Genomic DNA, 24,101 nt, shown 5'->3' with positions numbered 1-24,101 from the left:
ACCCAGCCAGGGGTTCATCTTTATCGCTGGGGATAAGAGGGAACTCTTTTTTTTTTTTTTTTTTTTTTAATTTTAATTTATTGTTTTTTGTTGTGAGTACATCGTTGCTGTCTTCAGACACACCAGAAGAGGGCATCAGATCCCATTGCTGATGGTTGTGAGCCACCATGTAGTTGCTGGGAATTGAACTCAGGACCTCTGGAAGAGCAGTCAGTGCTCTTAACCACTGAGTCATCTCTCCAGCCCAAGAGGGAACTCTCAGAATATTTTATTTTGTTGTTTTTGAGACAAGGACTCATATAGCTCAAGCTAGTCTTCAAATCTTGATCTATCTCTGCTTCCCAAATGCCAGGACTATAGACATAAATTACCACTTTACTCTTGAAGGGAGTTTGTGGCTTGTGTTGAGTTGTGTGTCTGATAAAAGGAATAGAAACAGGGTTATTATCCAGGGCTCCTGCTGCTTTTTCAGCTTCTGCTGACTTTCATAAGTCTCCTCCACCCCAGGTTATCTACCTGGGGGTTTATTTAATGGAGTATTATTTAATAGGTGGGAGCCTTCTCTAGCTTATATATGCTGATTTAAACTTTAAAGCAGTGAAGTTTATCAGTAGTTCTTAATGAATCACCCTGTCTTCAGTTTTGAGTTATACAAACTCTTCTGTACCCCTCCCTAATTTGTAATTTTTCAAATAATCCTAGTTTTAAGTAGATGACAGCTTTCTACCTTCTGTCTACTGCTTTATAAACTATCAAGGGGTTATGGCCCAGTGGTAAAATGCTTGCTTGATATCTGGGTTACTAGTATATTTGGGTTAATGTTCATTGCTTAGGGAGTGAGGGAAACAACAAAAACACCAACACAACAAGCTGTAATGCATGTCCAGAAAGAGCCAAGCAGTTACCTGCAGTCACTGTGACTAAATCAACTGTGTCCTCACTGCTACCGTCATTGATTGCACCACCACCAGGAAACTCTAGGTAGCATGTCGTCCACACCTCTCTCTTGGAGCTGTTACCAGTCTCCTATCCTGTGCTTCTACCCCAAGTAGTCGAAACGTGATATATCTGGTGCTCCTGTGATAAGCTCCTGGAACGTCCAGCTTATTCCTTTCCCCATGCTGTTCATTCTCGCCTATTCATTCTCCTTTATTTGTAATATTTCTTTTTGGGTCAGGTCTGCCACAAGCCTGATGTATTCTGATTAGTGAAAATAATACCACTTATTTCTAGTGTCTAAATAAAATTTTACACCTGCATTTACATCCCTATAGCATCTAGTGTGTAGTCAGCACTTTTTTTGTGAACAAAGTTTTAGCTTGTGATTTACATAGTCCTTGAAGTAAAATTGAGAATATTGAGTTATTTGTTTAGCTCTATACTGGAAGTTTTATGGCATTTTGTGTTAGAAGACATAATTCAGTCTGCTAGATTACTATGTGTGCCACCAAATTCCCCACTGATTTTGAGATTTCCAGCATCATAATAAAGGTGAACCTGTGCACACATAATGTTATTTGAGGTCTCTTAGAAGTTCCCCGAGGTGAGCAGACTAGGATAGAATGCAGACCTGATTTCCAGTTCCACATCTGTGTCTAAGCTTAGATTTCTCTTTGAAAGGCCTCTTGTCCTTAGTTTTCCCTATAAAGGGAAAAAAGGTATATGCTTTTAGATGTCACTGTATGAAACTGGCTAGAAAACAGCAAACCTTGAAGGACTAGCTGAGTATTGTAGGCTTTGTAGCTTAGTTGCTACTCCTGTGGATGAAAATTGTATGAGCTTCTCAGCTTTTTATTTACAAAACTGAGTTTCAACTGTTGACACTAGACTTTAAAGTCATTAGTCATTGTATAGACTGACTGAGGAAAAATCCAAGAAGGGCCGGGCTCAGTAGTGCATGCCTGTAAATGTAGCAATTGGGAGGTGGAAACAGGAGAATCAGAAGTTTAAAATCATCCTTTGCTACACAGAAGAGTTTGAAGCCAACCTGGGCTGCATGACAATGAACCCTCTATCACCAAAGAAGGCTAGGAAGGAAAAAAAAATGTTGAACTGGTCTGAGTGGCATACAGATTCTTTGTTTCCTATTGTCATGTAACAGAAATAGCAAAATTGTTTGCAATTTTGCAAACACAGTTATCGTCAGTAGGTCCATTGCTCCCATCAGCTTTTCTGGGCAATCACTATTAGCTGTGTTCGTGCTTTTAAACATGTGATACTTGGTGTATCTATTTTGGGTAGAAGTCAGGCAGCTTCTTATAACAGCAGTTCTCTTATGTGTTTACCCAAGAGAAATGAAAACATGTCCACAAAAACACTTGTAGAAGAATGTGCATAGTGGATGCTATTCATAATAGTTCTAAACTGGAAGAAGCCCAGGTGTCCATCAGTAGGAGAATAGACAAACAAGTGTCTGCACATTGGAATAGGACTCAGCTGTAAGAAGAAATGTAGTAAGGGCATAGAAAACATGAATGTTGCTGAGTGTGGTGGCACATGCCTTTGACTCCAGCGGTTGGCAGTTTGAGGCTGCCCTGGTATACGTAGGAACTTCCACAGCTACATCGTGAAATCTTAATTAAACAAAAACATGAATGCCTTTAATACCAGCAGGCAGGAGGCAGGTAGATCTTTATGTATTCAAGGCCAACCTGGTCTACAGATAGAGTTCTAAAACAGCCAAGGCTATACAGAGAAACCCTATTTTGAAAAAAAACGACAACCAAAATAAAACTCATAATTTGATTGGGAAAGAGAGCTTCACTGAAGAAAAGTACACACTAGATTTCATTTGTATGTTGTAAAAATGTCCAGAATGCATCTAGAACAGTGGGCATAGAGATCTGCTGGGAAGGCTGTGTTCAGTGGGACTTGTGGTCATACAGATGAATGACTTTTGTCAAATGTGATCTATTGGAGGCTTATATATTTTCTTGAGTGTAACTTTGTCCTCAACTTTAGCTAGTAGCCTGCTGACTTGTTTGGGGGATGAAGGACATTGACACTTGCTATTTGAACTGCATCAGGAACCAGACACAGGTAAAATGGTAATACAGACTCCGGGTTTCAGGGTGTTCTCTGTTAAATTGACTATGTGTTTGTAAATAATGCTGATTGAACTGTCATCACCAGTTGTTTAAAGAAATTTTTTCCCCATACCCTTATTTTCTACTTTTATATGAAGAGGTAGAGTTGGGCTTTGTTCCCTCTCCCCCCCACTATGTCTTGCCTGTGTTTCAGTGCCAGTTTATGTAAATTTGGTTAAATCCTTTGAGTAAATGTATAAAATTCTATAGTGTAGAGATGTATAGATTGCTTTTTCTAAGCTTTATTAGTATTTGTGTTCTGCATGTGAAGATTAGAGGATTCTTTTGTTGAGTTGGTTCTGGGGATTGAACTCAGTAAGACTTAGCAAGTGTTTAACCCACTCAACCATCTTGCCAGCCCCCATCTTTTTTTGTGTGAGCCAGTCTCTCACTAACCTGGAGAGCTTCAGGGTTCTGCCTGGCTCTACCTCTGCAGAGCTGGAATTTTAGACCCCTGCAGCTCCTGCAACAGCTTTTATATGTGTGTTGTATGCATGAGTGTGTACACTCTAGTGAGTGAGTGAGTGCTTTTGGAAGCTAGAACAGAATGTTGAGTGTCTTCCTTTGTTATTCAGCCACTTACTGCCTTAAGATGGTGTCTGTGATGAAAGAGAAGCTCATGTTTTTGCCCAGGTTGGTTGGCTGGCAGGTGAGCTCTGGGTGTCTGCTTATCTCTGCCTCTAATGCTGGGATCATAGGCAGGCACATTAACACCCAGCAAGCTGGAGGTTTGAACAACCTAACTGGTTGGGCTAACTCTTCACAACTGTTTTGTTAATTTTTAGCTATTTATTCTTTTTTTAAAAAAACATTTAAATTCTATTTTTTAGTTTAGTGTGTATTTTATTTGTTCATTATTAGAGGTTAAATTCAGAGTTTTGTGCATTCTAAGTGCTGTACTACTGAATTCTGTCCCCACTGTTGTTTTGAGACAGGGTCTCACTATGTACCCCTGGCTAGTCTGGAACTGGCTATGCAGACCAGGGTGGCCCCAAACTCAGTTTATCTGTTTCTGCCTGCCAAGTACATGCCAGCCACTGTACTCACCTGTGTGCATTTATGCATCTTGGGATCAAAGCTCAAAAGTGCTACTTTCGGGCTGGAGAAATGGCTCAGCAGCTAAGAGCACCGACTGCTCTTCCAAACGTCCTGAGTTCAAATCCTCGCAACCACATGGTGGCTCACAACCATCTGTAATGAGATCTGATGCCCTCTTTTGGTGTGTCTGAAGACAGCTACAATGTACTCGTGAATAAAATAAATAAAACTTAAAAAAGAAATACATTATATAATTTTAAAAAAAGAGTGCTTTCTCTTCAGCTTCTCTTTCTAGTGTTCTGGAGACAGGATTTCATGTGTAGTCCAGGCTTATTCCTGTGTTTCTACCTTAAGTCTTAACCAATAATGTTTATTTTATTTTTTTAACCTAAGCTCAGTCTCATAGCCCAGGCTGTCTGGAACTGAAAATAGTCTAGGGTAACTTTCCTGCCTGTACCTCCAGAGGTGGATTACAGGCTTTTGCTACTCCACTTGGTTTCATTCTGTGATAGGAATTGAGTGAGTCCTGGCTTCGTGGGCAGTGGCAGTCACTCTACGTATTAAGCCATATTTATCCCCAGTTGAATGTACTCTTCTACTAACTGAAAACCTGACATTTGTTCATCTTACTTTTTTTAGTCAATACATTTTAAAATATTTATTTTTTAATCATTTTTAATATGTGTGGGATGGGAATATTCATGAGTGCAGGTGCTAGGGCAGATCACAGGCATCACATTTTGGAACTGGATTGTTGGGGGTGCTGGGAATTGAACCTGGGCTGTCTGGAAGAGTACATGCTGAACCATCTCTTCAGCTCTAATGAATACATTTAGGAGTATAAATTTTACTTTGGCTTGTGATACCATATACTTGTGGAAGGAGAGGAGCTGATTTCCTTCTGTTACTGTATAGGTTTTAGGGATTGATCTCAGGTGGTCAGGCTTGCTGGGAAGTGTCTTTCATCTGTTGGCCCACCCTCCCAGCCCCTTTGTGTTTTGTTTAATGATACTGGTGTTGAACTTAGGGCACACTAAGTAAGCATATGCTTCACCGTACAGCTGTATCCACAGCCCAGGTTTTCAAAAAATGTACTTTGGCCCAATGGTTATTTCAAGAGACCATTTTCTAAACTTTTATTGATAATATCTAATTAAACTTAGATGAAATTTTTACTTTTTTCCCCCCTTGTTTTATTTTTTCTTTTGAAACAGGATCATATATAGACTTGGTTGACCTCAAACTTTTTAGCCAAGGATAACCTTGAACATCTGCCACAGCCCCTTAAGTACTGGGACTACAGACTCTTGCTACCATGCCTTTGTTTATTGGTTTGGTTTGGAGTTTTGTTTTTTCCACCAAACCTTTAAAAATAGTTTTCTTTGGGGTGGTATGAAAGATGCCAGGGTGAACCCAGGGCCTCACACCTGCTAAACTGGAGTTTTATCACTTAGCTACAGTCTCTAGCCCACCCCACCACCTTCCTCCCCCAATTTACTTCATGCTTAATTTAAGGGCAAATGCTCAGGCTTGAGTGGTTTTCTGATGACTGACTACAAAGTTCTTTCTAAGTGTCTTAGGTAACTTGGTTATGTTTGAAAAATACTTGCTGCCCTTGCTATCGCTCAGTTCTGGACATCTGGGAAAGGAACATTAAAATATTTACTCATTATTGGGGAGTTATATATATGCTCATATAAAGCAAGGAGATTTCACAGGTCATGGAGGTTCCTAGCTGTAATGCTATATCTCTTTTTGAGTCAGAGTTTCATGTAACCCAGAATTTGAGAGGCCCTAAGGTCTGTCCCCAGCACTGCAAATGAATAAATCAAAATGCTAAACAGGACTGAAGCTCAGCTATAGAGTGCTTACCCACACATGACAGCGCCCTTGGTTAGACCCTGAACAGAGTGGGAGTGGGGGGAGATGGGGAAGATGCCTACTAAGTATAGAAGTACATATGACCCAGCAGTTTGACTTGGAGACCTAGAGAAATAGTGATACCCATCACAGCATGCGGGGTATTCTAGCATAGTTTGTAGAGGTTGTTCAAAGGTCAGTGAAATGTACATCAGTGCAGTGGAATAATAGCCTCCAAAAGACTGAAATGCTCATACATGTTTAGATGTAGATGAACCTAAAGTCAATTCTGTAGGTAAGTTTACATAGAAATATATGCTGTAGATTAGTGATTGCAGGGGCCTGGTATGGTAGAGGATAAAGAAAAATGAGTATGGAGGGGTCAGGATATAGATCTTGTTGAAGATATTCTAACACTTCTTAGGGTAGAGAGTGCATAAATCTGGAAAGGTAAACTATACAGTACATTTGAATGTAAGTGGTAAACTATCCTGAACATTTTTGTTTTAGTTTTAGAATTTTTTCGTTTTTTCCTTTTTGTTGTTTAAAGTCTAAAACTTGCACAAAACCTCACAAATCACTTTTTAGCGATTTGTCAGCATTTTAGGTAGTAGCTGTACTACAATAAAATAAACAAGGAGAGGGTATGGGGGCATGCGATACAGTGTGTACATACATGTAGGAAACTGTCAGACTAAAAGATTAAACATTCAGACATACTAAACATTTAAACTTAGTATGATCCTTTAAAGAAGTAAGTATACTTGCCTCTGCCTTCAACAGAATGATTATTTACCAAGTAAAGGTTTCTGGTCTTGGAATCATGTGAGGAGAGCTTTCATTTCAGGTTCCTGTGGGTAACTAGAACATTTACAAAGTGGTGAGTCAAATCACAAGACTCTAAAGGCCCACGGCTGCTTTTTGAGTCCTCTACTGCCCAGCCCTCTGGATGATGGCACCAAAGGCAGTGTGTATCCAGGTTTTGAGGAAGCTGGCTGTATATATTAAAGAACTTGGTCTTTATCTCAGGTTTCTAACATAAACTTTAAAACCCTGGGGTTGATTTTTCTGGGAGACAGTCTTTGTTAAACTGATGAAGATATTAAATTAGGTGGCTTCAGAATAAGGGCTGGTTCCCTAAAGACCGCTCAAGTCCTGATAATATAGGAACTTGTAGGAAAGGATGTGTAAACTAAACTGAGCCCCTGAGCAACTTAGGATTCTGTCAAACCTCACTAAAAGAGAAAACCCCAGGATAAACTTGTTTTAATGGTCTCCAGGGAATGGAACAGATGTGCTAAAGGCTTGCCCTGACTCTAGAACCCGATAGAAACACTACATCTCTCCTGGACCCTCGCCTGTGTGTTTCTTTTATGACTCAAAATCCCAAGTACAGTTCTTCTGAGTTCTGTTGGGGTTTCTAGTGAGGGATGGAAGCTCAGGGCTGAGGAGAAAAGTACTTCCAAGACATAGCAGGGGCCCAGCCTCCTCCTGTGGATGCCTGCATCCCCCTAGTGGCCGGACTAAATTTTATTTACAGTTGAGTTGCAGGACAGAACCGGTTTTTCTGTTTCTTTGGAGATAGAGGTTTCTTGCTTCTTTGTTGTAGATAACACATGAACTAGACCTCAAGTAAGCTTTTTTGTTTGCTTTAAGAATAGATGCAATCGATTAGGTTAAACTTGAAACCTTGTTTGTTGTGAGGCCTCATTGCAGTTCCATTCCAAACATGTTTCTAGTTTGTTGTTAGCGTTTTCTTCCCTCAGGAGTTTTGTTTTTATCTTATCAACTCACAGCAGCTAAAGGCATCCCCTGAGTTTGAAGCTGAGATCCACATGCTGGACAAGAGGACAAACTTTTGGAAGTTGTTCTGCCAAGTCACAGGCGTGCCTTGGCACATGTACACAACAGTAAATAAGAATGTAAAAACAAATCCCTTGGCTTTCTGATTTTTTTTTCTTTCTGTAAAATAAATACTGGTAATTAGCTTTTTGTGGAGTGGGAGTGGAGGTCAGAACACTAGTGCAAGATCATATAGCAAAAAGCTAGGCAAAGGAAGACCTGTGACTACAGCTACCCTGACTCACTGGTTCCCTCCAGCTAGACCTCTGTCCCAGCTGTCTCTTTATCAGAAAAAGGGAGGGGCAGAAGAAAAAGAAATATTTAGCCTGGTAGTTAAGTACTGGCCAAGTATCTGAGACCCTGGGCTCAATCCCCAGTGGGACAGAAAAACAAAAAGCAGGAGAGAGTCATACCCATGTAGAGGGACATGTTTCTAGTTGTACATACATGATGGTGAACATGGAGACCCAGAAGGTAAGGTGGGGCTGCTGAGAGAGTGGCTTTTACTGAGAGTGCTGCTTAGTCCCAGGCTTTACCCTGCCCTTGTCTCTCTGGCAGGGTCCTCCGATTGTAACCTTGGTTGTCCTAGAAAGAACTCACCGTGGAGTCCAGCTGGCCTCCATTCTGTGACTAGCTTTCTGCTCACGTCCTCCTCCTGCTGAGATCGTAGGTGTGAGTTACCATGCCTGTCAGAGCTCTTCAGATCCTTTTCTTTTAAATATGTGTGTTTTGCCCGAATGCATACAAGTACACCACAAGCTTGCCTGGTGCCCTTCAAGGGCAGAAGAGGACATTTTATTTCCTAGAAACTGGAGTTACGGACGGCTGTGAACCACTAACGTAGATGTTATGACTCAAACAAAACCTGGATCTTTTTATAAGAGCAACAAGCAGTTTTAACTGCTGAGCCATATTTGTAGCCCCACTTCTTCAGAATTTTTAAGTCTGTTTCTTTTGGTTGTTGGGTTTTGTTGGTGATGGTTTGATTTGTCCTTTTGAGGTGATGTTTTGCTGTGTGTTCTAGGGTAGTGTTCACTTGTAATCCTGCCTCCGTCTTTGAGGTTCTGGTTTTACAGATGTGCACCTTTATGTTCAACAGTGTTAGTTTCTTCCATTGGATAATGACCTAAAAACTCTTGAAGGATTTTAAACCAGTGAATGTTTATCTGTAATGTGATATAATAGTTTATTGTATCCTGCTGTGTTATATGACCAGGCAGATAGCTTCAAAGGTTCCACACAGTGCCTATTAACTGACTTGGATGTCCTAAGTAGAGCCCCCTCATTGAATTTTAGCCCATCTGTAGACTTAACTGAACCACTGACTTAATTACATGTCTGTTCTGAGGCACAAAGAGCAAGTTATAACTTACGTTTTTATCTTCTGCCATTTTCTTCTCCAGAGAAGAGAAAGTGGTTACATTGACAGTGTCAGGACCCTGTTTATAAGAGGTTAGCTTTAATTTTTTAAGTGCTGGGTTTGGGTTTTGGCAGATAAGCACTAAAAATAACTAGTGGCTAGTTATTAAATAAAAATTGACTAGTACAGGGTAGGGTGGGATATGTTTTAAGACAGAGTCTCATGTATCCTAGGTTGGCTCTGACTACCTTGAGTTATAAACATCAGCTACCACACCCAGTTTTTGTGGTGCTGGGATGGAACCCAGGGCTTTGTGCATATTAGACAAGCACTTTCTGCCTGAGCTACATCCCCAGCCCTAATTTGAGTATGTATTTTTTATTACTCTAACTCTTTGTGTGAAGTTTTAACACTTTATCATGTAATGATTCTTTAGAAAATAGATTTAGTTTGTTCATATTCATAAGTTTCATGTATTCTGTTTTTTCCTGGAAATTTGGTAATGGGTGAACATTATGAGATGGTTTTTAAGCATTTCTCTTCTGGTGCCTTCAGTTTCATACATAGTCATCCACAGTTTTCTCTGGCAGAAGTCTTTGGTTTTTGTCAGCATGTGTACATACAGACACTCCTTAGACTAAGTATTTGACTCAGTTCAGCTCTACAGGTGGTTTTATTTTGTGCGAGCGCCTAGATCTGAACATCACTCTGCTGTCTCTTGTGGCAGTGGGTTTTCTTTTCCCACTGTAGCACATGGCACACCCCATGAGACTGGTTATATTTTTTGTTTTGTTTCTCTTTTTTCTTTCTCTGCAGCAGGACCGCAGTGGGTGGTGGGAAGTGATACTACCCGAAGGTGACATATGTCTCTCTTCCTTCTGACCTCTTACTCTGTATCTCCTGGTAACTGGGAAAAGGGTAGGATCTAGTTTAAATTAACGTGGGATTGGTTAGACTATCTTCCTTTGGAGAATCCCTGGCCTGCAATTGAGAATTTATCTAGCTTTGGGCATAATCTGTTTTGGGATCTTGTTCTTTGATAATTGAAGAAGGTTGTGTATCAACTTGTTGGGGTGTGGATGAATACGTATGTTCAAATTTGTTTTATTAGGGAAATTTATAAGCCCCTTGAATTTGTTTCTTTGGGAGTCCTCTTAGGAATCCTGGCCTGTCTATTAGGACAGGACTTAGATGGAGGTGAAGCTGGGAAGATGTTAACTCAGTGGAATTGAGTATTCCCTAGTACTTCCTCAGCATCCCCACCACCTATTAAAACATTTAAATATAAATTAAAAAATTTAACTATATTCTGGTATATAATTTTGAGGCCAGTCATATCTGATGTTAGAACTTTTGAATATAGGTGATGAGGAAAAAAAAATCTGATTATTTTTGGTGTTCCCAAAACAAATCATTGGCTTGGGATAGACCTAAGTGTTTCCCAGTTATAGGGGAGGGATGAAGTCTGGGTGAAGTCTGCCTGTCACAGATGCTCTGTGCCTCGCTGCAGTGCTGTCTGTGCCTTGGAGCGCAATGCTTGCTTCTGCTCTTGTCCTTTTTGCATGTTTGCATGAGCCCTCTACTTAACCAGTGTTTTAAAATTTTTTATTGAATATCATCTTTATGATTTTTTTTTCTTCTGCACATTTCTTGGTTATTTAAATCAACTCACCCTTTAAAAGCTACATATCAAGACCTTGTCTCAAAAAAGCTCAAAACAAACCAAACCAAAACAAACAAACAAAAAAAAACCCATCAACCTTAATGTGTATACATTGTCTGAAATATTGGAGGATTTTTTTTTTTAACTTGCTACTTAAAGAAACATGTAAGTATGTCCAGGGAGGCTTTCCCACCTAAAATCATCTTCGTTTTGAGGGTCTGAAATTCTTCTTGAGTGAAATACTCCCCCCATGCACTGGATATTTAAAGCTCTGACCTTGAACGGGAGTGTGAGCAGTGAAAAGTGCTGGAAGAACGATGAGAGGAGGGCTCATGGGATTGGAGGGAGTGCCTGCCAGAACAACCCTTACTTAGGCAACTTCACGTACCCTCTGTGAGGGTGCTTGGCTGTGCATGGCAAAGCGTGGGCTCATAGCCTTGCAGTGAACAGTTGGTTTGCTCTTTACAAGAGTGAGTCTGTGTGTGTCTACATCTCACTCTGTTCATCTCTTCTACAGGTCTGATCTTGCTCTTCTACCTAGTTTTTTATGGGTTCTTGGCTGCACTCTTCACATTCACAATGTGGGCCATGCTCCAGACTCTGAATGATGAGGTTCCAAAATACCGAGACCAGATTCCTAGTCCAGGTAATTGTGTTGAAGTTATCATAGCTTTTAAACCAACTTGGGTTACTGTTTGTCTTCACCACAAAGCAGTTTTATATCACAGTAGATGAAGAAAGTTAAACTTTAGAGTTGGGTAATGCCAATGATTTGTTTCATATTTACATGCTGGTTTAAAGATTTCATTTACTGGTAAGTTTTAGATCCTTTCACAGGAATAAGCAGAAATGAATGTTGGAACCATTATCAAGAATTGGAATATATTCTGCTTTTAGGACTTATGGTTTTTCCCAAACCACCGACTGCCTTGGAATATACATTCCGCATGTCTGAGCCACACACTTACGAGAAGTTCGTTGAAGACCTGAAGAATTTCCTAAAGCGTAAGTGTTCAGTCGTAGAGGAGGGAGCAGAGCTTGTCCTTACTGCAGAGTCCAGTGCCTGTGATGACTGCCTCTAGAAGCAGCATTTGAGTTTGTTCTACCCATTTGTTCTTCCTCTTTCAAACACAGACAGCTGGGAAGATCTGCAAGTAAACTCAGTTGTAAGAATAAAGCCAAGTCTGTGTCACAGTAAAACAGTGCTCAGTGTCAGCACTTGCTGGGGTGCTGGGCATGGAGCACGATGCCTCAGGTGCTTGGCAGGTGCTCAGGAGGTGCTCTGCCCCTGCCTGAACCACAGCCCACTTGGGATTTTTATATCCAGGATAGTACCTAAGTGGGGATGGCATAGTTACCACTTCTGAAGTTGGCCTGTGTCAACTTTTAAATCTATTCGTCTTGTTTAAGAGTCATCAGTATGTGGTGCTTTTAGTAAGCATTGTAGCCATGTCCTATGTTTTGGCTGGCTTAACCATTCATATGAATGATGCTAACAATCAGATGAATGCTAAAAGCTTCAGTTTACTTCCTTTGATCACCTTGTTCCTTTCTCAGCCATATTATACCACAGTTCTCTACATGCCAAAGTCACAGAACAAGCTTTCCCATCACCTCTGTCTGTCTAGCTTGCTTGTTCAGCTTTCATCCAAAATTCTGTGCTACTGGCTCTTGCGGTTTGCTGATGGTTTACTAACCACCCCAGCCTCTTTCCTCAGCATTCTTCTTCATCTAGTTTAATTAACATGATTTTTCACTTCATTTTTTTACTTTTACAGCACTCTAAAATTTCTTGTCTTTAAGTCTGCCAGTTACTTGTGGCAGAACCAGTATCTCCTTTCAAACGCTAAAAGGAAGCCGGGGCTATAGCTGAGTTAATAGAGTGCTTGCCTAGCGTGCAGGCACTCAAGGTTTCACCTCCTTTTCTGCTATATCTGGCATGATACCTCCTTAAAACCTCAGCATTTGGAAAGTGGAGGCAGGAGAATCTAAAGTCTAAAGATCATCTTCAGTTAAACAGTAAATTCAAGTCCGCCTTGGGCAACATGAGACCCAATTTTCAAGAATGAATGAATGAATGACCAAATGAATGAACGAATAACAGATAGTAGAAGTCCTTAGTTCTTCCATTGTTAGTAAACATCCACACTTGCCACCACGTTGCTGGTCTTATTTATTCATGTGAGGCCACTTGCACACCTGCTCTTTGGCTCTGTTCCTTCTCTGTCTCAGAGACATCATCCTGGGTCCACTCCCTTTATTGAATTCTTGTCAACTTAGACAGTTCTGTAATTTCTCCCTATCTTGAGAAAAGTCTTCTTGATCTCTCATACACTGTTTTTATCTATCTTCTTAAATCTCTTTGTCTTAATAGTTAGTTAAACAATTTCAAGCATTTTATGAGCATATTCTATGTTTTTAGAACATAATGTCAGAGCCTGCAGCGAAGGCAGTACTTCCTTGCCATATTCCTTCGGCTGTTACCCACCTGGGTTATGAGAGTGCAGTTGTGACAGGCACTTGCCATCGAGCAGTGGACACATCTGTCTTACAGAACTTTTACTCTAGTGGTATGTTATCGGGGTGATGCTGAGGTGGGAAACACAGCAGAGAAAGGGTGGGGAAGGCTTCTTTGTTCAGGAACTCACTCTGTAGACTATGCTAGCATCAGAAATCCGCCTGCCCCTGCCTCTGAGTGCTGGGATTAAAGGTGTGCACCACCACTGCCATGGCTGGGCTGTTGGTTTTTAAAGGGTGCTCTGAGATGCCTCAGTGAAACCAAACCCTTGAAAGATGAGGGAGGTGGGAAGGAGCCACAGAAATGTCTCAAGTCAGTGTGTGGGAGGGAGAAGGGCTGCGTAGACTAGACTAGGTTCATGGAGGGAGGGGCCCATCAGACCTCTTTTCCTTTGTGCCACTGAATGCCCATAGTGTAGCTGGCACAGAGCTGAGATTGTATTCTGTACATGTATTTCTCTCCTTTCTTCCTTTCTGGTTTCTACACATTTTACTTGTTTGTTGTTAAAATGTATCTTTTTCCCTGCATCTGCCCACTGCCTTTTCAGCCTTGTGTTTGTGCTGCATCAGTTCCTCTGTCACTTCACTGTGTCTCTGTAGCATTGATTGATACTCTCTCCTAATGAAGGGAAGTCAGATGACCACTTTGACTGATATAGTCTTAGTGGATCATCATGGTTGCTTTGGCAACCTTTCTTAGTTCTTAACATTATCCAGATTCTGCCCCCTTCATCCCAGCAGCCATGGTAACTCACAGGCTGCCTCAGCTCTCAGGTCAGTAGACCCCTCGTCATAGCTGTTAGGGTGCTGTTCTTTCCACATCCCACAGCAGGAGCAACAGCATGCACCCCCTTCCACTGTCTGTGGCTGGGCACACACAACATTTCCTGGTTCTTCTGTAGTTGTAGCTTGTGCTGGGCACTCTTGGAAGCAGGATGCCTCAAGGTGCTGTTCCCCAGTGACATTGCAGTTTTATCTTTGAAAAATATTTATTCTGAGTGCTTTGACCTGTTTCTTGCTGTGTTTATGGTATCTTTTCTCGGCTGATCTGGTACATGTTTCCTTTTTTAGCGTATTCCGTGGAAGAACAGAAGAATCTCACAAACTGTCCTGATGGAGCACTTTTTCATCAGAAGGGTCCAGATTATAGTGCTTGTCAGTTTCCTGTCACCTTGCTTCAAGAATGTAGTGGTGTGAATGATGCTGATTTTGGCTATTCCAAAGGACAACCTTGTATTCTTGTGAAAATGAACAGAGTACGTACTTACTTTACCTCTGCTGCACATGTTTCTAACAGTCATAGGCGCCTGTGGTGCAGCTGCTTTTTATATAGTTTTCTTGTGTTGTTGCTTTATTATCATCTCAGTGAGAGATAATTGAAAGACTAGGAGTGCTATTTAAAGCTTGTGGGAAAATGAGTATGACAAAGATTCATAGTTAAATTGTAGATTTTATGTAATCCTCTAAATTACACTAACGCATATGGTGTTGTGTAATTAAGTACTAGGAATATAAATACGTCACATACTAATGAGCTCAATACAGTGCTGTAGTTTGAGCCAAAACTAATGAAATGTTCTAACAAGACATAGCTGAGAAGGCCAAAAAAGTAAGCCAGAAGGAATGTGGAACTTGATCTTTGCTTTAAGGTGAGTTCATACATTCATTTTAGTGGGGGATGTCTTCAGTTACACTGGCCTACAAGAAATGTCCTCACTGTATCTGCTATAATTGCTGAACGTGTACTCTACTCAAAGGACCACCTCTGAGTTTCTTAGAAATGGGCCTTTCTATGATGGGAACTGGACACTGCTTGCTTTATAGGCAGGCTTTGTGTGGTGGGGATAGGACAGGATGAGGACAAGATCGTATCAGATCCAGACGGCAGGGTTTTCATGAGTGTGCACCTAGAGCTGTTACACAAGTGGAAGACTAGGAGCTGCTGTCCACACCACTCTAGGCTTCGGCACTAGGCTCATAGGCATCTAAAGGCTTAAGCAGCTTGACTTTTGGAGGCCTCTGTACATCCTGGAAGCCTGTACCCACATCCTGGAAGCCTGTACCCACATCCTGGAAGCCTGTACCCAGAACTGCATTTGGATTCAGAATGCAAAACAACAACAAAAGGGAAAAACTTAGAAGTCAGGGCCGGAGATGAAGGCTCTGGTCACCAGCCCAAGCTGTTTGACCCAGACCCACGTGGTGGAAGAAGAGAACCAAGTTGTGTGGTTTGTCCTCTGTATCCACACACACCCCCTACACACACACACACACACACACACACACACACACACACACACACACACCACATAAATAAATGAGAAAAACTTTTAAGTAAACAAACATGAGAATAGATGCAAAGGCTGAGGTTACAGCTCAGATTTGGTGTTGAGCTAATATGGTCAAGGTCCTGGCTTTGGTCCTACCACCAGAAGAAAACGAGTGTGGGGTGGCGCCTAAGTTAGGATTCTTCTCAATATGTGACTTTAGGGGGAGAGATAGCTGTGAACATATTTTCATAACAAATATTTTATTACTGATGAGAGTGATGGTGCACACCTGTGATCCCAGCATTTGAGAGGCTAGCCTAGGCTGTAATCAGGACCCTTTATTAAAACTAGCAAACATAATGGCTTATTACAGTAGTAACTTCAGGGTTTGTTGTTGTAATGTGGCAAGTATGTAACTGAATTGCTTCAGTGCAGTGTTTAAGTATATTGAACGGTTCATTTTTATGTACTAAAGTACAGGTTAGTATGACTGAGTTGAAGATACAGAGCAATATTAGTCTTAGTTGCTGTGCCCCTGAGCCCCAGCTACAGAAGAGACGGTTCTATTGCATTCTTATGTGCTGACTTCTGATCCACGTTTCTTAACCTTAGATAATCGAGTTAATTCCCGACGGAGCTCCAGAAATAATGTGTATGTCAAAGGTTAGTATTTAAGTCACTAAACCTTTTATGTTTCTTAAATACTTAAAATATCATTAGGCTTTTTAGGGTGGTCCTGTCTTTCCTAATAGAGCATTTAAAAAGGACATTCTGTTTGTTTTGTACATAGTGTTTCACATGTACTGCATTTCATCAATTTTAGGGTGCATGTTTTCTGTAGTTTGTAATGAAGTTAGCATTACAACCCCAGGCGTCCTGTTGTATATCAGGATCTTTTCTTCCAAGTGTAAGACTGGTGCTTACTATCAGTGTCACCCGAGAATTAATGATATATGCGGATTTTTCTCAAGATAGAGGCATTCTTTCTCTTTCCTGTCCCTGTTCCCATAGTGCTGTGCATTTTCATCCTGTATCTTCTGTTTAGTTCTATGCTGCGGATACAAATGTGAGAAATGTGCAAATGACAGGTAAGAATTGTAATAAGACACACACACCTGTTTGTTACTAGGCTGCATTGCACTAGCTGCAATGCAGGATGAGTCTACGGGGTTGGATTGGATTAATTTTTAAAGTTGAGAAAGCATAATTTTCTTACTTGGCAGAAACTTTGCAAACATCACACCTCACAATCACTTAAATTTCTTGTCCCTGTTCCTATCCTTTCTGCCTCAGTAGGTCTTTGGGAGGGTCCAGGCTGTGTGTGTGCTGTAAGCTGCTGCTTTGGAGCAGCCTTTTTAATTGCTAAGAGCATTCTCCAGTGTTTAGAGTGACGTGAACAGCCTGTAGCTTCTCTACTAGGTGGGCGTGTGTGTGCATGTGTGCACGGTAGGGGCGTGCACACTGCTTCCTCCTGCCACACTTACTTTTCCAAGAAGCATACATAGAAACCAGACTCTTAGCTGAGCATGGTATCATGCCTGCATGTCTGCACTTGGGAGGTTGAGGCAGGAGGATTAAGAGTTTGAAGCTAGCCTGAGCCACACAGTTATAATCCTACTTTAAGCAGGGCATAGAGGTGCTTGCCTTTAACCCCAGTACTTGGGGATATCAAGGCCAGAAATCAGTTTGGGGCCAGCATGGTCTATGTAATAAGTTCAGTACAGCCAGAGCTACATGGTAAGATCCTGTCTCCAAAAAGGGGATTGAAAATACAACTGAAGGCATGGCACATATAAGCAGAAGGGTTTTTTGTTGTCTGATATTTGTATTTATGCGTGTGTGTGTGTGTGTGTGTGTGTGTGTGTGTGTGTGTGTGTGTGTGTGTACACACTTGTATAATAGCACACGTGTGAAGTTAGGGGCAAGTTTTTTTCTTTACCATATGGTTCTGGGGATCAAACTTCAGTTGTCAGTCTTGGCAATGAGCAGCTGTACCCTGGGCCATCTCGTTTGCCCAGTAGGTAAATGTTTCTTGATAAATTATTCTAAAAACCTAGTTAGTGTACACTTCAGCTCTTAACATGAAAGAAACATACTATTGCTTGTTAAGTCACATTTGCATCATATTTAAGGTAAAGTGGTTTTGTGAACATTTAATATATTAATGTAGCAAACCATTCATTGGTGTAACTTTTTTCTTCCTGTAAAATGTAAGGAACCATCTATACTGCCGAGCACAGCACACAGTGCTGGCTGGTGAGTGGCACCGCCCTCACCAACACCCTGTTAGCAACATCCCTTTAGGGGTGGCCTTTTTTTTTTTTTAAATTAAACAACTTTATTTTAAAAAACAGATAAATGTGCAGAATTTAAAAGCATTTTTGCTTAAAACTATATGATTGTATTTTTGTCAGTACTTGATTTTTGGGGTGGCCATTCTTAATTGTGGCCATTGATTCTAAATTATTATCCATTGCTTTTTCATATCATTTTATCTAGATCATTAGAACTTGTGTTTCTTGTCTTTTGTTGTTATTGTTATTTGATTGTTTTGCTACATGGTGATAAAGGTCTGTACTCCAACAAGAACTACATAGCCAGGCCCTGTCTCAAAAGAAAAAAACCCAACCAACCAAACAAAAGCCTACAGAACAAGAGCAAAACTGAACAGTGCCGTCAGTGTGTCAGATGCTGTCCCCACCTGCCTCATGAATGTGGTGATTGCGTCTCACAGACATGGTCTCCACAGAAGACAGAAAGCAGACAGGACTGCTGTCTAGGTAGTCTGATTTTACAGTATCTTCTGTGTGCTTCCAGAAGAAGAAATTATAGAACAGGCTAATCCCCAGCACTACATAGATGCCCGTTAGTTCATACAGATCTAACACCTGCCCCCAGACCCCATTCTTCCCTGTGTGTAGTGAGTTTGTGATTGTTGCAATACTAGGATCCACTCAGAGTTCCCATGCACGGAAGGAATGTCTCTATGCAGATATTTAGTAATTGACATATTTAGAGTTCTGGTGTTGTTTTTTTTTTTTTTTTTTTTTTTCTTTCTTTCTTTCTTTTTCTTTTTTTTTTTTTCTTTTTCTTTTCTTTTTTTTTTTTTTTTAACAGTTCTTAGCAGTTCTGTAACCTCTACCTACTTCTGAGTCTGAGCGCTGCTTTCTTGATTGGCAGTTTGTGGGCGTCATTACTTTTTAACCTGGAAGCACATAGTTTAGTTCATCTTTGGAAAACCTCAGTCTACACTTACTGATGTATTTTTTCTTTCATTGGCCAAACAGCTGGCTTTGCACAAATAGAGCGCAAATAGTAGTTGTTAGGCAGTGGAACCAGCTGTAATTGAGAAGAGACTCCTAGGATGTATCTGGAAATGGAAGAAGAACCAGGTTCTAAGACAAGGCTGGGTTACACTGTGAGAGCTCGTTTCCAGAGACGACAAACCGTTCTCAGAAGCACAGTTATAATTCATGAGCCTGAAGCATCATAGTCTCTGCAACTGTCAGTAATTATAACATAGTTTTGAAAATCTTTACTCTGGCCTAAAAAATATCTTTTGCCTTTGACTCTAGGATGAAAGCATAGCAAATATAACAACTTATCCTGAATATGGACTTATAGACTTAAAGTATTTTCCGTATTATGGGAAGAAGCGGCACGTAAGTATTTAGAGTCCTCTTTTAGTCTGTTTCAACTGCCTGTGTTGAGATAGCCCGTTTGGTAGGTGCACACTGTCCGTTGTCTTCTACATGGTCCACATTGTTGTGCTTGTAACAAGTGGGGCAGGCGAGAGGAGACAGAGCAGCAGAGCCCAATCAGACTACAAGGGTGGCTGTTTTCAGGAAATGCATTGCCAGATGCTGTGTTGGATCCATCTGTGTAGTTTGTACTCTTGAGTATAAGCTGGCCCCTGAGAATGCCTTTGTTCTAAAGCTTTCGGTACAGGTTTCCTAGACACAGGGCACGGATGCCCACTGTATATGCTATACTCATCTAGACACTCTTGAAATTTATCTAGTTGTCCTAGCAGCATCCTTCACAGCAAAATAAGACGTGTCTTCCATGTGTGTGAGGCCTTGCTGTAGCTGCTGGGCAGCCTGTGATCTGGAGTAAACCCCACCCTCCCCTGTTTAGTGCTTCTTTAAGCTTCAGGGTGAGTCTGGAACTTTGGGGGTGGGGGGACTTGACAGGAGTTTGTATATATGGCACAGTGTCTTGTTCATAGAATTATTTTCTCATTAAATTCATTTGTATATTTTTGGAGGTGAGTATATTCTTCTCAAAGTTCTATAGGAAGGGCCTTTACTGACTGACTCTATTGTTTTGTGTTGACCATTGTCTCTGAAGATGGTCAGCCAAGCTCCCATGTTGCCAAATTCCACTTTGTTGTTCATCAGGAGGTATGTGTGGAAGATATAAACTGCCTGCCAGCTTTTCTGTAAAACTTCAGCGTTTGCTGTTCTTGCCAGAATCTGTTATCAGTAGGCTTGTTCTCTGTGCTGGCCACATGTGGTCCCTGCACATAACCCTGATTATCCTGTCAGAGTCAAATATGGTAATAAATATGTAACCGAGCCCATAGCATATGGACATCATCTGTAAGCATATATGGAGCAGTTGCACATTCTTAAGTGTTATATGTTAATTAGTATGTTAGGATCAGAACACAGCACTGCTGAGGTAGGTAGGTATCCTGCAGGGGCACTGGAACTGTTAGGCAGTGGGAAAAGAAATGGGGAATTGCCAAGGAAGACGAGTCAAATGGCTGAGTCACCAAACAGGATACTCCTCAAAGCCATGCTAAGGGAAGAGCTCATAGCAAGTGGTAAAGAACATAAAATAACAGGCTAAGTCCAAAGACTTAATTTTACAAAGTAGATCAGGTGTGGCAGGGCATGTTTGTTAATCCTGATGCTTGAAAAGAAGCTAAATTTAGCCAAAGGTTTGAAAAATGTGAAATGAGCCTGGGCTACAAATTTTTTTCAAAAACAGCAAAGTTGGAACTGACTTCCTGACTGCAGGAGTTACCAAAGAATTGGAACTAATGTTTGTTTGTCTGTTTGCTAGGTTGGATATCGACAGCCCCTAGTTGCCGTCCAGGTCAAATTTGATTCTGGTGCTACCAAGAAAGAGGTGACAATTGAGTGCCGAATTGAAGGATCCAGGAACCTAAAAAACAAGAATGAACGTGACAAGTTTTTGGGACGAGTTTCATTCAAAGTCACACATGCCTAGGAATAGGATGTCTCCACAGAATAAATGTTGTGTTGTCTCCATTTTGTATCAGCTGGACCTGCCATTCTAGGATTATGAGGCCACCTTGGAGGAGGAAGTGGTGTGGTACACACTTGGGTGACATCATAACATGCTTCCAGATCATAGTGTTCAGTGTCCTCTGAGGTAACTGCCTGCTGTCGCCAGAGGGACCAGTGAGCTCCCGATCCCAAACATGCAGAGTGGAGTCTTGTCTTCTTCTGTGTGTAATTGCCAAACGTCTAAAGCTTAATGTGCTCTGCTGTGTAAATATTTTATGGATTTAACACTGGTAACTGTCATATTTTGATGCCAACAAAGTTTTAGGGATAAAATGGTACCGTGCCAACATCAAGTGACTTTAGCTACAAGAAATGTGTGAGAAGTTCTGTATGTGAAGAAGGAAAAGGAAAATAAAGTGGATCTGAAAGTACTGATTCTGGTCTGTGTGAGTGTGCCTGTCCATGTGCTCTGCGTTGTTTTACATGCCGAACTAGACTATCCTATTTTACTGAGAGGACAAACTGCTGTAACACATATTTAAAAATACTGTTGGGGGTGACTTTGAGTGTTGGAATCAAGTCTTCCACATTCAGGTGTCTTAGACACATGGAAGAAACAGCATTTAAATTAGGTAAACGTGTACCGATTTTTCTTGTTTTTTGAATGAAATGAAATCCTCAAGACATAAATTGTATAGTTTTTCAAAATGTCTTAAGTGCTTTTATTTAGTAGACTGTGGACCCTAATAAAAATAATTTGTGAAATACAGAAACTTGAAACTGATTTAAAGCTTGGAACACATGATGGAGTCGTTTACATCTTGACTGATGCCCTGGCGGTCCTTGTAGTCTCGGGTGAGCTCTTGCTTGAACGGTAATTCTTTCTGTCTGTCCTGAGAAAAGCTTGTTGTTTGGTTTGGTTTTGTTGATAGCATATGTGTGAAGCACTTGAGCATGCATATGGGCCCAGAGAAGTGTGGAATCCCGCTGTGAGTCGGGGCAGTTGTGGACTGCCATGCAAGTGCTCTAGCCTATCCTCTGGATGTAGTTAGTGCTCTCAATCGCTGAGCTGTATCTCTCCAGCCTCTAATTTATCTTTTTACCTCTCAGCATCTTTTTAAAAAAATTTATGTATGAGCACACTGTTGCTACCTTCAGACACACCAGAAGAGGGCATCAGATCCCACTACAGATGGTTGTGAGCCACCATGTGGTTGCTGGGAATTGAATTCAGGGCCTCTGGAAGAGCAGTCAAGTGCCCTTAACCACTGAGCCATCTCTCTAGCCCTCTTTTATTTATTTTATTTTTTATTTAAAGAGCTGTTTTATCATGGTTGGTGGAGAGCCACATTCAGGCTTTCAGTGGTCTGCAAGCCAGGCCTGGTGGGGCAAGAACCCAACTGTCTCAGGTTGGCTATTTGGCTTAAGGAATTAGGTGGCCTTGCAAGCCAGGTGGGACTTCTGTGCTGTGGAGGTGGACATTCTCTACCTTTTCATCAACACAACTCAGTGATACTTGCCAAACTTAAAGATAACCTGTCCTTGACCTTTTCCTTTGTGCTTTTTCTGTCTTTTGATCGTAGTCACTGTCACTGTTCAGTTGCTGGAAGAGGCACTGTAGTCAAGGTAACTATTACAGGAGGAAGCATTGAATTAGGAGCTGGCTTCTGGTTACAGAGGTGCTCTGGTGGAAAGCGGCAGGCAGGCAGGCACTGAAGCAGTAACAACCACATCCTGATCTGCAGGCAGAAGGAAACACGGGTTGGCATGGGCTTTTGAAACCCTAGTCCATGGCGCCACTCCCTGGTGGTTAGACATTTGTATATCCGAGCCTGTGGGCTTTTATTTAAGCCATTCTGCCTCACCTTCCCAGGTCATGTTAAGAATGTAAAGTAAGGATGGTTTGTATGTAGCCTGGCACACATGGCAGACATCTGTTAACCATTTGATTAAATATTTGTGGACTTAAAAAAAACCTTAAGGTCTGGAAATGTTAGGTTAGGGCTTGCCTAGCATGTATATGCACGGGATTCAGTCCCCTGGTACATGGGCGGGGTGAAGGGAGGAGCTGGAGAGACTGGTCAAGAGCTGGGGTTTAATTCCCAGTACCACTTGCAAGGTGGTTCACAACTCCACTCACTGCCAGAGGATCTTGTGCCCTCTTCTGACCTCAGACACCATGCACGTAAGAGATGTACAACCATATGTTCAGGTAAAAACATCTAAATAAAGTTTAAATCAGAGTGGATTTGTAACCCATAGCAAAAATGTCATCCCAAAAGAGGTTGGTTTTGAAGAGTTGTGACATAGATGTCTTACTCGTTTTCTTCTTCCTGGTTTTGGGTTTTGGACTTGGTCTAGTCCAGACATGTGACTTGAGCTGACCTTGTTCGTCTGCTGAAGTGAGGAGTGCCTGCTGGACTTGAAGCATGCCGAGAGGGAGGACAGCCTGTTGGAGTCCATTAACACAGGGAACAAGAGAGCCTAGGAGAGCTCAGTTACACAGGGCAGTGCAGTGTGAGGACATACAAGTGCTGCTCAGGTGTGAGAATGCTTTGTTGAGAGGCAGAGCGAGTAGGAGCTGGGTGTGTCCTGTGTACTGAGTTGGATTTAGGAATGGAGGATAGGTCTGTGTTCTTTGTCGAAGATGGACCAGGAACAGAGGGAGCCATGGATCAATTGGCATCTGCTCCAGGTTTTCCTCAGAGTTTTGGATGTACACAAAGTTGTGCATTTTGCTCCCTGACATGGTATGGTTGTGATCCAGCCGCCGCCTCCACAGGCTGTGACTAGACCAAAGGGAAGAAGCAGTGGGTGATTCAGCCCAACACTCAGCCTGACTGTGTAAGTAGATGGAGGTTTGGTGTCTAGTGAACCAATCATGGTATTTTGAACCAGCGTGTAATATTCCTAATGAAAAGAAATATTGGGCTACTTTCAAAAAGAGTTCCAAGCTGTTTTCTATTTGGGATTAGGAGCTGGAAAGTTTTGGTTACAAAATTACTGCAGTTGTTCCTCTTTAAATAATTGGGCCTCCAAGTTTGTCCTTTTTCTTAGAGCAGCTTTCTGCACACTGGCACCTGTGTGCTTTGTCCTATCCAGAAGGCTCTACTGGGATTCGAAGTAGTTTCCTTCAGGTGATTTTTGTTTATTGCCTGCAAGATCCAAGCCTCACAGGGATGCCTGGCACTGACGGTGACACCTCCA

At 41.5% G+C, this 24,101-nt stretch overlaps 1 protein-coding gene across 1 annotated transcript in view; it reads left to right on the top strand.

Annotated features, from left to right (window-relative positions):
• The window catches only part of ATP1B3 (ATPase Na+/K+ transporting subunit beta 3), a 28,028-nt gene extending 6,391 nt beyond the window's left edge, over positions 1-21,637 (top strand). The window contains exons 2-7 of the mRNA XM_080934542.1: positions 11,367-11,495; positions 11,747-11,854; positions 14,438-14,622; positions 16,249-16,299; positions 19,212-19,298; positions 20,707-21,637. Coding sequence (XP_080790668.1) covers positions 11,367-11,495; positions 11,747-11,854; positions 14,438-14,622; positions 16,249-16,299; positions 19,212-19,298; positions 20,707-20,874 — 728 coding nt within the window. The 3' untranslated portion in view covers positions 20,875-21,637. The remainder of the gene's footprint in view (positions 1-11,366; positions 11,496-11,746; positions 11,855-14,437; positions 14,623-16,248; positions 16,300-19,211; positions 19,299-20,706) is intronic.
• The last annotated feature ends 2,464 nt before the right edge of the window (positions 21,638-24,101 follow it).

Source organism: Micromys minutus, assembly GCF_963924665.1.
Source record: "Micromys minutus genome assembly, chromosome: 21".
Lineage (NCBI taxonomy): Eukaryota > Metazoa > Chordata > Mammalia > Rodentia > Muridae > Micromys > Micromys minutus.
The sequence above is the reverse complement of the archived record's forward strand: the minus strand, read 5'-3'. Positions and strand labels throughout refer to the sequence as shown.